At 37.4% G+C, this 14800-nt stretch overlaps 1 protein-coding gene across 4 annotated transcripts in view; it reads left to right on the top strand.

Moving 5' to 3' along the window:
* LOC102218680 (SLIT-ROBO Rho GTPase-activating protein 3-like) overlaps positions 1 to 14800 on the top strand; it is a 39969-nt gene that overhangs the window by 4139 nt on the left and 21030 nt on the right. For all 4 annotated transcript variants that reach the window (XM_023324979.1, XM_023324978.1, XM_023324977.1 and 1 more), the window contains exons 2-4: positions 6355 to 6550; positions 11118 to 11280; positions 12720 to 12782. In XM_023324979.1, the coding sequence (XP_023180747.1) occupies positions 6355 to 6550; positions 11118 to 11280; positions 12720 to 12782 (422 nt within the window). The remainder of the gene's footprint in view (positions 1 to 6354; positions 6551 to 11117; positions 11281 to 12719; positions 12783 to 14800) is intronic.

Below are 14800 nucleotides of genomic sequence, written 5' to 3'. Positions count from 1 at the left end.
CAAAGGAAAAAATGCTTTGATAAATGCTGGCCTGAAGCGTTATGGTTGAATTTTGACAGTGCCATAAATATCTTTGTTGTTTGTGTCTTGGTAACACCAATGTTTGAGATTCTTGTTTGTTGCTTTGGTGACAGACCAAGGTTCACAGCGGAGCATTATGAAATCCAAGGAGAAAGCCATTTGGAACTGCGCCTGTAAATTTAGGATTTTCCTGTGTGATTACACCAAGAGTGACGCAGTTAGTTGTTAAAAGCATTTTTCAGAAGTGAGAGAGCAAGCTATGTGAACTCAACCAAACCAACTACAAATGCATGCCATAGTCATTACTGCATTCAGAAAACAAGCACTCACACAACACAGCCTTGATTTGCACCAAATTATGTCAACGTGTCATTCTGGGTTAGGTCCCTTGTGACTAGCCACGCATGGCTAACAACAGTCTCAGTCACTACTACCAGCCTCGCTTACTAATAACTGTGCTCGGCTACTTTGAACTGGCAGCCGTGGTGACGGCGACTCAATTCTGCGTTGTATTTGGTGTTCTGTTGTAAAGCCCACGCCTAGCTGACAGAGCTGGGATGAAACAGTGACCAAAGCTTTCTCTTATTTCATTTGACTGTCTGCCAGAGATTGGAGCATAACCACCCCAAGCACTGCTGCTGTTAAATTTGTTGGGTGAGCATGTCTTTTTTGACCCTGCAGAGTAAAAATAGCAGGTGACGGCCTTCTAATATTTCAGGAAGGGCAAACATTTGTAACAAATAACCTTTTTGAGCGGTAATTATATCAGATTAAACGATGTAGGTGGTGCTACATCTCTTAATGTAGCACCACATTAAACAATGTAGTGTCAAGCTAAATTATGTTTTAGTTTGACACTGACGTGGGTTTACAATTACTGACTGTCAGTTTGAATGCTGTATGCCACATTACCATTTAAAGACAGAAAAATATTTACCAGCATCGTTTAACATTAAATTACTGGGGCTTTGCTGTATATTAAATAGTCACTGACCAGCTTATTAGATACTCTTGGTTCGTACTGGCTGGTATTTTGCAATCAGAACTGCCTTTTTGTTTTTGGCATAGATTCAACAAGGTGGTAAAAATATCTCTCAGTATTGGGTCTAATTTAACATGATAGTGCCTCATAGTTGGTGCAGATTTGTTGGCTGCACATCAGAATGCGAGTCATTTTTTTTTTTCAATCATAATCCTCAAGGCATAACTCCCAGCATGTTATAGATGTTTCCCTGCTTCAGTACATCTGGGTTCTGGCTGGTTGGCAGACTTTTGCTGAACTACAGAAACCTGAATCAGGTGTGTTAAAGCAGGGAAACATCTAGAACATTCCTTGAGGAACAGGGTTGGGAAACACGGCTCTGTTGGATTGAGACCTGGTAACTGTGGAGGCTGTTGGAATTCAACAGCAACAATACTCTGGTAAGGTGTGACATTCAAATGACATCCATTTGGTACTGACTGTGTCAAGAAGTTATCCTTCATGATTACACTACCAGCACCATCCTGAGTCATTAAGACCTTTGCTATCATGTTATAACAACCGACCATCTTAATATTGTATCAAAATCAACATTTTAAAGACCAGACAACATCTTTCCAATTTGTTTCTTTCCACGTTTGCTAAACCTGTTTGAATTGTAGACTTGGATTCTTGTTTTCAGCTGACATCCGGTGTGGTCTTCTGCTGCTGTTGCCCATCAGAGTTCAGGTTTCTTCCAAACCTCGGCTGCAACATTTCTTGCTTAAGCTATTACTTTTCTTTCATTTAAAGCCAGACTGGCTATTTGACTGACATCAACAATACATCTGTGGCTCACAGAATATTTTTGTTTTTTTTTTGCACGTTCTCAGTAATTCAGACAAAAAATTATGGGTGAAAAACCAAGAAGATACTCAGACCGTTTTGTTTAACAGCAATGCAATAAGAGTAATACAATAGCAATAAATAGTTAATCTTAAACTAGTGAATTTAAGATTTGAGGGAATCTTAAACTACCGAGTTTAAGACTTTTTTTCCCCTTTTCTTCCCCCAATTTTCATGTTTGGTTTAAACTTAATTAATTTGTCTTTACATGCCTTAATGCATTGCTCTTGTGTGATTGGGTAATTCAATATTTGTCTTAAGCCATCATATTTGTCAGTATGATTTGAAATTTTGTTTTTTGCAAAATACCTTGAGATGACATGTGTTGTGAGTTAGCATTAAATAAATAAGTTGTACTGAATCAGAAAGGTCTACCTAGTAAAGTGGCCTGAGAGTGTATTTTTAAAACTGAAAACGTATTACAAATAATAAGTTTTCAGAAATATCATCCAGAAATATCATCATTTGGCATATTTTCAGTCCGTGCAAGTTGGCGCTTGTTTCTCACATATTAAAGTGAAACACTCAGTGCACACAATCAATAATGTCACTGCTTACCTAATGTTTTATCCACCTTAGAACAAGCTCAATTCATGTAGCCATTAATCTTAACTATTAAAATCTATTGCCATATCCTTAGTGAGGCATTGAGTATTAAATGTTAGTGTATTTCGATCACTCTGAGTAGGGTAAGAAACGGCATCAAATGTCCAAAACCCTGCTTGTGAATTTCCATCAGCCTTTGGGTGTGGAGCATGCACAATGTTCCCAGGCAAAGAATCTGGTATGACATGCTGCTCGACATTTTATTACTCTCAACTAAAGAGAGAGGAAAAAACTGTCTGGGTCCTATTTCTTGAATTCCTTGCAAGCTTCTGTGTAATTATGCATTACCCTGCAAAGGCTTGAATCATTCATTGAATGTAGTGCTCTATTGCTAGTAACACTTTAGGATCTAAAAATAACTGTCGCACAGGAGGGGAAAAGCAAATATCATAAGTGCATCTGGTTTTCTTTTTAAATCAATGAAATAAAATCTTGCTCTCCATCTTGTTTGCTTCCTGACACTATGGGGATAATACTCACTTAAACCATAAAGGCCAACAAATTGTGTTGCTCATTGGTCTATTTCAGTTCAAGAGTGCATCACAGCCCTTGAAGTTTTGGACTTGATCACTGCCTTATTCATCATTAGAGGCTGGTTGTTGCTTATTCTAAAGCAGAGTACGTTGCCCTTGTCCTTGGCCATTATGCTAAACAGACTGACTGCTGCGACTGTTGGAGCAGGGAACTGGCCTGCTCTCGCTGAAATGCCTCCAGAGGTATGTAACCAGGCAACTAGGCAACTGTGGGGACCAAAAGAGGTACATCTCCTCCTTTCCGCATATCAGGGGATTACATATTTACTTTGTTTGTCTCGGTCTTTGCTCACTCATTCACAATTTCCCTCACAGACAGTGGGGGAGGAATCTTTGACATCCTTCCCTCTGCTTTCAGAAAAATAGCACAAGGCTTCTCTTGAAGGCAGTTTTTTCTATGCATGCATTTACATAGATTTGTTGTCAATTCAGCAATGATATGCATGCTTGTAACATTCTGTCATAGTGAGATCTTTAGGAACAGTGTTGGTCAAGTGGTCTCGTTATCGTCTACACAAAAGAACTTTGTTCAAAAAGTCTTGCATATGTCTCTGCATAATTTGTCCATGTGAGCTCAGAGGTAGTTTAGCATAATTAATGCTAAAGTAACCAAAGTGGATGTGCGTCACTACTGGGTGCATAGAAAAATACTTGTTTTTTCAGTATTAATATGGATTTAACTGGAACTAGAGCTACACAATCCATTGAACATAATAATCTATATAAATGTACAAAATAGAAAAGTTCATCTGTGTTGCTGTATCTCTTACATTCAGTTTGGAAGATAATTGTGACATTAGATTTACAATAACAAAATAACTTTTGATAATATTCTGGGGACAAATAAGAACCTTTTTTTTATTTTTCACTATTAATGTGTTCATAAATCACAACATGTTTCTAAAGAATTAGTATTGACTGTAGAATCAGCCCAGGTTTGAGTTTTATCTAACTCAGGGGTGTCAAACTCCAGTCCTCGAGGGCCGCTGTCCTGCAACTTTTAGATGTGCCTCTGCTGCACCACACCTGAACAGAATAATTAGGTCATTAAGGCTCTGGAGAACTGATCTACACAAGGGGGAGGTAATTAAGCCATTTCATTCCAGTGTTTTCTACCTGTGGCACATCTAAAAACTGCAGGACAGCGGCCCTCGAGGACTGGAGTTTGATACCCCTGGTCTAACTCTTAAGATGTCTGAATGACAAAATAAAATGAGTGAAAACAAGCATAAGTGTTTTTAAATTGGACACTAATGGAACATATTGTTAAAAACTATCAGTCTGCCTGTAGCCGTATTCTCATGAGGCTCAAAAATCTTTCTGTTACTCTGTCAAGCTTATTTTTGACACATTCAAGATGAAAATAAGAGACTTAAGCTTTTTTGCTCAGGGTGTTGAGGATAACCCCACAAGGTAATTTCTGGTGCCCGTATTAAAGAGCTTACACTTCACTTCTCTGTCAAGCTGACGACAACTAAACTGCATTTCATGTCATCAAATAGACCTGGATGTAAATATATTGTTGCATTTTCATTGAATAATATTGCAATCACAGACCTTCCTTGTGTCATTTAGTCTTTGTCTGAACTAATATTCTTTACAGCTGCTCAATAAATATCTATTGATTGCAATTTGCATTTTCTTGCCCTTCCCAGTCTTTTCTGCGGCTGTAATGCCACAAAAAAGACATTCTCTCATTTGTGGGTATTGGCATTTGTGTCATTAAATCTATATCTTGTTTTGGCATCAATAACAGAGGAAGTCCATTTGAATGGATCCTAAATATTATGCTAAAGTTCTTTAATTTTGATTATTGAGAACATTAATATTGAGAGGACAATTTCAACATGTTGCAATGAACACACTGACTAAACGTACTTACTACAATATGTATCTGCCAAAATTATAGACATATGAGTGATTTATAAATGTCATAAATATTAATGTAAAAGCTGGAGTTTTAAACTGATGCTCTTCTAATTTCCTATACAAACTTGCTCTGATTTTAAATCCATGAAGCAAGTTTATCCAGCTATGATTTAGAAAATATGCCTACAAATGATATGTTTAAAATTCTGACTTACCTAATAACTTTGCACATAGTGCATGTTGCCCTGTGATGGACTGGTGTTCTACCAGATTGCACCCAGTCTCTTGCCCAGTGACCGCTAAAGATAGGCGCCTGTGACCTTGAACACATACAATAAGCCAGACTGTTATTTGCATTTCTTCTTATGAAAACATATGTTTACTGTTGCCTGTCTAATGGTTCAGATGGGATCTCCTCCCTGGTGATGGGGAAGCAGAATATTGTGAAAAATGTTTATCTAGAAGGATTTTATGACATTATGAAACAATGTTTCTATTTCTTTGTGTAATTTTAATCAAGGTGTACCTGTAAGTTAGACATAAGTTGTAAAGGAACATATAGCAATAAAGAGTTTATATTTAGCAGCTATATGTAGTCACTGTATTTATTGCTGTCTTTCTTTAGATGTTACAGGTATGTGTTGATATAGAATTTATTACCTTTGTTTAAAAAAACATTTTAAGAGTCATGGTAATATTGCTGGTTGTCTTTTTGTTTTATTTGAGGTTTTATTAAATGAAATGCGATGAGTGGAAATGGGTTCACTGAAATTCTAGGCTATTCAGGAAGGACTCAGGAGGTTTTAATTAGCTGTTGTATTGATAAAACTGTAAACCTGACCTTATCAGTAAAACATGTGGCCACAGGATAGCAGCCAATTTACAGAAAAATGAATGCATTTCTTTACAAAGGGTGATGTTGGATTTTATCGTTTTATGTCTCTCAATTGTGCTTCAAAGTGTTTGCCTAAAATGAGACTTTTCCCACTTTTAACACATCACAATATGGTGTTCAAATCTCAAACACGGAGAAACCATTGTAATCATGTAATGAGACAAATGCTCGCAGTTTGTGTATTTCAGCCAATGTCCTCTGAAGGCTCTCTCAGCACAATGCATTTTGAGAAGCTGACCTATTTTGAATTTTCCGTGCTGTCTGCTGCAATCATCAGACATGCATCTCATACTGTATGCACGTGTGCAACCCCAGCAAGCAGACACTCCTGCTCTCTCTCTCCTTCCCTCTACCCCCACAAACACTTGCATGTAAAGCTGGCAGACAAATGAATCCTGACACTTTGGTTTTCTCCGCTTATGGTGACTTTGTTCTGTTTGGTTGCATTACTTTTGGATTAAATGTGCCCTCACATGGCTTGGTGATCCTAATTGGGAGGGGGGGCAGACAGACATGTAGAGAGGCTCTGTTTATTTAGCTAATTCTCTTGTTTTGTTACGCAGAGATTCGTAACCAGCTGGTGGAGCAGTTCCGATGTCTGGAGCAGCAGTCCGAGTCCCGGCTGCAGCTACTGCAGGACCTGCAAGAGTTCTTTCGCCGAAAGGCCGAACTCCAGCTAGAATATTCCCGAGGGTTGGATAAGCTGGCTGAGCGCTACTCCTCCAAGATCCGCAGCTCCAGAGAACACCAGCATTTCAAGTAAGTGTTTTAAGCAGAGAAAAACACCTGATAAACAAAAATCACACATGTGCCATGCTGATCACTGCCACTGCAGACACAGAGCAAAACAGAGGGGGGGATAAAAAGCAAAGAGGGAGAAGGGATAAAAGCAAAGGAAATGACCTGAAATGAATCCAGGGCCAAGATGCCTTGTGGCCCCAGGCTTCTCTGTTCCTTCCAACTAGGTCAGACTCTTTATCTATCCCTCCACCCCCTCCTTTTATTCTCCGGCTATCATGTCGTTTATATTTTCAAAAATCATCACAATAAAATCCTAGCCAAATAAGCATAAATTCATATTGCACTGAGAAACTGGGACATATCTTTATTTAGAATTCGATAAAGGAGAAAGGAAGTGATATATTACTAATTTTCTCTAGTTTAACTTTCAGTGTATTGTGATCATTTGTCATGGGCAGCAGCGAAGCCCTGCAGCGTGCTGGAGATGATGCTTAGACTAGTCTGCAGCACACTGTGACTGTGCATGTTCAGAAATTGCCCAACTCGATTTTGTTAATGAGAATCACTTGGCATAAAGATAACTATATAAAAATGACATTAATAATGCTTTGAAGCATAATATTTTCGTGTGAGGTTGGAACACTGATCAATGAAGACTGCAAGATAAATTATTGAATGCACTAGTTCATAGATCCAGTACAAAGTGAATATCCATGCCTAAGAAGCCCATAGGGGAGCAATATTATAAATGTACTAAATTAATTGCATACATTTGCTTTTTTAAAATGTAGGTATGTTTGTGTAATTCTAAAAAAGCATTGATTTCTACTACTAGAATCTGAGATTACTTAAAAAAACATTTCACTGTAAAATTTTTCACGTCACAGTTTGTTTTATAAAGTGGTCATATAACAGATCCTACAAATTGTTCATATCTTGTCTGTCACATTTTCACATTTCTTCTACCAATTATGCAGCTACACAAAGGATTTAGTGGGAAGAATTTTAATTTTTTCTTTTAACTTCAAAGCATGAGGCTCAAACATGAAAACAGTTTTGAAAAACTTGTCTTCATACTAGTAGCACAAAACTGATAACTCAAGCTTACCTTTCTGGATAGGATTGCATATTGGCAGAAACTTAGTAATTGTAAATTGAACTATTTTTACAGAACCTGAGTTTTAAGGAACTCTTAGAATTACCCATCTCCTGTTCGATCAGTTTAAATATTTTAGATCACGAACTACATATGATTCTATTTTGTCCAGTCTTATTACAAATTTTTGCTCCTTAAGTTTCACACAGTTTGGAAGTGATGAAGCAGATGCTAATTTTAGGAGCTAACAGTTACCCAGTTGTGTAATTCTCACAGTTCTTAGATCAACACTTGTATTTTATCTCAAAGTTATTTTTTTTAAAACACGTAGTTTTTACTGCCATACAAAAGGGAATAAAAGTGGTAATTTTTAATTAGCAAGTGATGTCTGCTCAAGGACTATTTGCAAACACTATCAGTAAATTGAAACTGAAGAATAGAAAAGAAAAAAATAGGAATGGCCTTTATTGCCACACAGAGGGGAAACTCAGGAGAAATGGCATCATTAAATATATAAAAGCCAAGATTAACAAAAACAATAATAATGGTAGTTATAATATTCTGAGAAAGATTAAAACGTAAAGAAACTGTGCAGTAATTAGAATAGAAATTTTGTAAATATCTTAAAAGATCAAAATAGGAGATCTTATTTACTTTTAAACAAAAGCCTTAAACAACAGGGCACTGCGCTTACACAATCTCATTAAACCTCTATAGATTTGTATCTTCTACCTTGATACCTACACATTTTATATGTAGTTTTAAATTATCAATTAGGAAATCTGTTATTTACATTTAGCACTATGGTTCAATTGGAGTAATTGATTCATAAGTAGTTGTACATCTATTTATGCTACAGCCATACAGAGATTTATGCAGGGAAACTCTTTTCATCTCCATCATGAAGTCTCTCTTTAGCTAACTGGACCCAAAGCGCAATCATGGGTGAGAGCTCCCGTCACTAGGACATTGATTAATGGAGCGTTCCCTCAGAGGGAGACTCCTGCAGAAACTTCTCCCCACACCCTCACTGTCCCAGATTTCTCCGTCACATTAAATGGTCATCATTATAACTGAATGTCAAAAGCTACTTTTATGCTTGTAGAAGAGATTGAAGGGGCTCTTTAATGTCATTAATAACCTGCAGTTGTTTCACTTCTGCTCTTTAAGCTATCTCTTATTGCGTTTTCCCCACTTATGATAACAGTTTTATTCTCTGTATCACTGTGCATGACTGAATACACTGGATTAGTTCATAGATCCAGTAGAAAGTGAATGTCTATGCCAGAGAAGCTCATAAAGGAGCAAAGATTTGCTAAATCTACTAAATTAACTGTACAGATTTACTTTACAAAGGACTGTCCGCATGCATCACTCATTACGAACAGTGCCTTGCAAAATACCTCATACCCGTCAAACTTTTTTTTACATTTTGTTAGGTAACAGCCAATAATTTCACAGTATTACCTGTGAAGTAATATGTACTTCACAAGTAAAAAATCAATTCTGAGTATTCACTCGCATGTAGGTGAGCACAGCAAAGTTGCAAGTATTTTGAGGTCTTATCTCTACAGATTGGTATATCTCAAAACTTGAAATATTTGCCCGCTCTTCTTTGCAGAATGCATGCATCAAATGCCTTATGGCAAAACGTATGTTTCATCACTTTCTTCATGGCACCCTTCCATAATTACATATTTGCCATATTTGCTAACTGTACCACTAACTGTTTCCTAACTGAGCTGTGAGTCTCTGCAGCTCTCCCAGAGTTATAGGCCTCTAGTCTTCTTATTTCATTAATGCTCTCCCTTCCTGGTCTGTCAGCCTAATAAAATTATTGAAATCTGAAAACAAAGAGTATGAATTGTTGTGCAAGGGACTGCATATCCGTGATGTTCAGTGAATGAGGTAACCGATTCAGTTTATGTCCTGTATTGTCGGTAAAAGGTTATTGAGTTAGGTTTTGTGTTCTTCAGATGCAATGGCGGAGCTGTAAAATAGGTATTGTATTTTTTTATGGGCTGTCAAGTGGAAAACCTTTTTCTGTCATTTTCCTTAAACAGTTCAACATTGTGCTGCCGGGGCTCTGAATACGAAAAGGCTCATCCTTATTCTTGAGCAGCCGGCAGGCAGACATTTTTATCTTGTCATCTTGAAGGCATGTCCAGGATCAAACACCAGCTCAGTTTGAGAGGCGAGTCTATAGGAATAGCTTGTTCATGCTTTTTTTTCTCTCCCTGAAGATCTCAAGTATCTGAAGTAAAAAAACGATGGAGATGCACAGCCCTTTTTAGTTGTATTTAAGTGGGGAAAAAAATACAAAACGGTGCATTAAGAGATTAGGAGTTTGGGCCTTTTTCCTGCGTCATTTGTACAAAAGAAAAGCAACATCAGAAACTGTAAGTAAATATAAAGCCAATCCTTAACCATACTTATATTATGCATTGGAGAATGCTTCAGAGTATGCACTGACTCACACTGTGTGGTTAATTGTTTGTAATATCAAAGAAACGCTCCAGTTTCCTGAAGCAAATCAAATTTGAATAGTTTCAGTGGTTTCAGGTGACTATCTGGCTTTATTGTGGGTGCTCTGTGTGAATCACAATAGAGTTGATTCTAGGTTTCTTTGTAATAGCACAGAAACTATAATGAGGAAGAAAACTGGGATCAGTCATTGAATATACCTGAGGATTAGAGATTAAAGTCAGCTTCATGTCAGTCAAAGTACAGCCAGTATTTATTTAAAAAAAACAAAAGCATGAACTCATTTAGTTAAGGTTGAAATTTATCAATGCTTTAATAGATTAGCACAGATGTTGTACTTGGCTTGAAATCTATCTTTAAATTATTCTTCCTTATTAGTAAAAGCTATAAAAGTGATGAAGTCATTTACTGAAATTTGATTTCTCCTTTTTTATACATACAGAACAATTTAGATTTACTTAGAATCCTAGATTAGATTACCTATTTGCAGGGGAAAAGATTTTTAACCACCTTGTTGTTCTTTTGTTTTTTTTTGATTAAACATTAAAAATAGTGGCATGATTCTGTTTGTCTAAACCTGATCCCAATCATAGGAACATTGAAAAACACTAACACATATTTGCACGGAAGAAAAATCAACAACAAGATGATAAACTATTTGTTGTGAGGATAATTGAACTCACATGCTTCTTTGAGCAGTCAGGCAACCAGCATGCCTCACATTTGTGTGTGTACTGATTTCCTCTCTGCATGCCCTCTGGCGTTTTCATCTGTAATTGGTAAAAACTTCTTGTATCTATTGATGGACTTAAGGATTGTTCAAGGGGGAAAGTCTTCATTAAACCTCATGTTTTAAGTGCACGGATGTTACATCTGCCAGTTTCTCAGAATCCAACCGCTTTGATCAGAGTTAAAACATGAAACATTTGGCGCAGCTGTAAGTACTCCTTGAAGATGCACTTTTGTAGCAACAATGTGTTTTTTTTCCCCCCTACAACGTCGCAGGAAAGACCAAAATCTAATCTCCACTGTGAACTGCTGGTATTTGGTTTTGGACCAGACCCGGCGAGAGAGCCGAGACCACGCCACTCTCAGCGACATCTACAACAACAATGTCATTGTCCGCTTGGCACATGTGGGCGAGGATGTCACCAGACTCTTCAAAAAGGTCAGAATGGAACTGATTCTTACAAGTCACGCACATTCATGCAAACGAACAGCTCATATTACATTTCTAATGCATGTTATGGTGAGATCAGTATACATACACACACATAGCGGTTATAAAGTTTATTTATGTAACTTTTATGCTTGTATGGCATTCTCGCTTTCTAATAATCTTGAGTAAACATAACACAGTTTTAGCACATGACATTTAAATTAAAATGCACAACATGGTAGAAAGAAAGAGTAGAAAGACAAGAATTATTCTTGGTGCTGGTGAAATATTATAAAACCTTGATTATTGTACTTATAATAATATGTATTTATTTATTGCTATTTGTATATTAATACAAAGGCATTAATACAAATGGCAAATAAACATGAGCTTGATGTAGTCATTTTCATGGGTGGCACTCATTAGGTGACTGTCCAAATATTTTGGAAATGCTTCTTAACAGACAAATTTGTCTTTCTTGGAAGTAAGGTAAAAGTGTGTCTATGCTATCAACAATAAGGCATTTATGAAGAGGGTCTAATAAGGAGGCACAAGCAAGGTTTAAACATTAGTGATGTTCTCTACTTGTTACTGACGCTTTCCCTACACAACAAGGCTCTTTATATTGTTTAACAATAGCAAATGTGGGATTTTAATAAATTAAAACTGAATCTAAAAAGATGCACTAATGCAAAGGTGGTTAAAGATGGTTAGCTTGGGCCAGGTTAAAGGAGATTACTGATGACCACCTGCTGGAAATCTGTCACAGAAAATTTGCTAAGACTCCTTTAAGACAATAATCCTGTTATGCTCGAGCTTCCTGGTTCAGCTGCAGTGCAGAGTTGATGGTAATGAATTACACATGCGGTGTCAGGAATGAATCACCTCTGGCACTTGATGAGACGAACTCTAAATGGACCAAATGTGCTGAAGTCTTACTCTCTAAGCATGTGAAAATGCAAGTTTGTGGTTTTGAGGAGTTGTGCCTTGGAGGTGACAACAAAACAGGATAGATCGGCCAAAACGGCGTTCTTTATCCACTCAACAGGATTTCCAGAGTCACACTCCGCTGGAGCTGGCACCATTCTCTCCCTCTTCTTGCCTAAAAGCCCTATTGTGTGGAATGTCCAATTCATCATACGCTCCTTTTCCCTGTAACTGAGCTGAAGCTGGGACTCTCTGTCTGGGGAAATGTTCTGCAATGACTGCACTGTTCTATTTTTGTCTGGCTTTTTTTCTTTGGGCATTGTATTAGATCCTCTCAACTGCAGAGTAATGACAGCATGTCAGCACTTACTGACAGCCTTCGCATAGAAATAAAACTGCCTCACAGCTTTTAAGGGTTTCATGCCATGATTAGAACAGTAGTTTTCCTATTTATATTTATGCACACTGCATGTTATTTCTCCACTAAATCTGCTGCTGCTTCTGTTTTCCTTTCTTTGCAGAGTAAAGACATCGGGGTCCAGATGCATGAGGAGTTAGTGAAAGTCACCAATGAACTCTACACAGTAAGTTGCACAACATCCCTCCTCCTGCCAGCCAAACATTTCTGTGTCGGTGCCCAGCCTTGGCAGCCTGCAGCTGCAGTTCCGTAGCCTTCTTTTCAACCCCAGCTCGTAACCTGTGCAGCAGCTGTCCAGACGCTGCACGCTGAAGACAGGCCTTATCAACAGAGCAGGCTTTTATATGTATCGCTTTTTCCTTCTGCTGAGGTTGTGAAAAAAAACTATATTTGTTCAGTTGTCAATTGCTGTATTGTTCCAAGGAAAATGTTTTGTTGTCTTAAATTGTTTTTAGTCAGAGACAGCACTCTGCTTCAGAAATGCTCATGGCAAACAGTTTTGAACCAGCTATGGAGTCTGAGGAAGCTCTTCCTTTTGTAAAATTAACAATTCACAAATGATTTAATCTAATGTAAAAAAAAAAAAAACATTTCTGTAATTCTACAACATGTGTGATGGTGCAGAACAGAGAAAAGACACTGTTTATCGTTCATGCTATCTAATCCATGCTGAACACAACAAACATCTGACTGCTTTGGCATGGGTTTGCTTGTTTGCTGATGTTGTGGTTCAACTGCAAGTTAATGCAAAATCTTTTAACATTTAATAGCTTTAGAGCCATACAAGAGTTTTCATACATTTTGAACTCTACTGTCACACACACACACGCCCCCACGCCCACACTCTGTGGAGTCCAGTCAGATTTGATTGAAATTGATTTCTCATATCTTGCCACACAATCTAACTTGAGTTTAGATCTAGACTTTAACTAGACCATTCTGAAAAATTACTATACTTTCATCTGGACCATTGCATTACAATGCTGGCTACATATAGAGGACCATAGTCATGCTTAAAACTAAACTGTTGCCCCAATTTCAAGATTTTATCAATTGCAAACTGTCCCCATAGCATGATGATGTCACCACCATTTTTTACAGTAGGGATGGTTTGTTTAAGTGATGTGCAGTGTTAGTGTGAAAAAAAAACACTTTTTCACATTGCTGAGTCCTGGGTCTCCTACTGGATGTGCCCCAGTAGATCTCAAGGAGGCATCCTCATCAGATGCCTGACACTGACTCCTGTTGATGTTCAAAGTTCAGCCCTTTTCTAAGTGCTGTAACTAAAGCAACACCAGAGCCATAGTAAGACGAGCAGTAAAGCAGAAATATTAACTCATTAATTGTCTTGAATTCAACACAGGATTTTTATTTGTGTCCTTTGGCTACTTTATACTGATAAAATAATTTGTCCTGAGCCTTTGAAATTATTTATTAAATTTAATGTATTATCAAGTGAACATAATAAAAATATTTTTTAGGCAAAAATCATGAAGAAACTATAAAATTGCTAATGGCCTCAAGTAACATATTGAATCATTTGGATTTGACCAAAAGGGAGAAAAAATGTGAAAATGTCTCATTGAATGTTTGACTTTTGAAAGCATTTGTTATTTGCATATATTTCCTTAAATGCAAAATAAGTATACATTTTATACTAGCTGCATTACAAACTTCAGTGGTTGCTATGCCAATATTTATTGTGGAAGGTGTAAAAATACATCAGTGTGAGAAGCAAAGGTTCAAAGAGCAGAGAGCACCATGATAGAAACGGCATAAAAAAATCTTCTCGCATATAACTTCATACAGCACAACTAACATTGCTGCTATACTAATATTGATTTTTCTCTTTTCCCCTTTTCACATTCATGCATTATTAAAAGCCTGTCTGCAACTCAGACACACAGCATACTGGATAGCAAAGTCTTTTCAACTTTGCAGCTGCAACAGTAACAGAGCTAAACCTGGATGTGTAAGCCATTTAATCTTTTGTGTTGAGAATACTTTTTAGAAGCTAATGGATTAGGGCAACCATCATCCACCACATTTTTGTGCAGCACTCGGCTTGTTACTCGTTTCATTTGCAGCACAGACATTCGCTCGGTGTCACTTTGTTACCTCCTTCCTCTCCTGCTGATCGATCTCACGTTCTTTTCTCATCCATTTCAGCCAGGGTTGCTAGGT

Source organism: Xiphophorus maculatus, chromosome 20, assembly GCF_002775205.1.
Source record: "Xiphophorus maculatus strain JP 163 A chromosome 20, X_maculatus-5.0-male, whole genome shotgun sequence".
NCBI lineage: Eukaryota > Metazoa > Chordata > Actinopteri > Cyprinodontiformes > Poeciliidae > Xiphophorus > Xiphophorus maculatus.
Note: the sequence above shows the minus strand (reverse complement) of the source record. Positions and strands in the feature narration are given on the sequence as shown.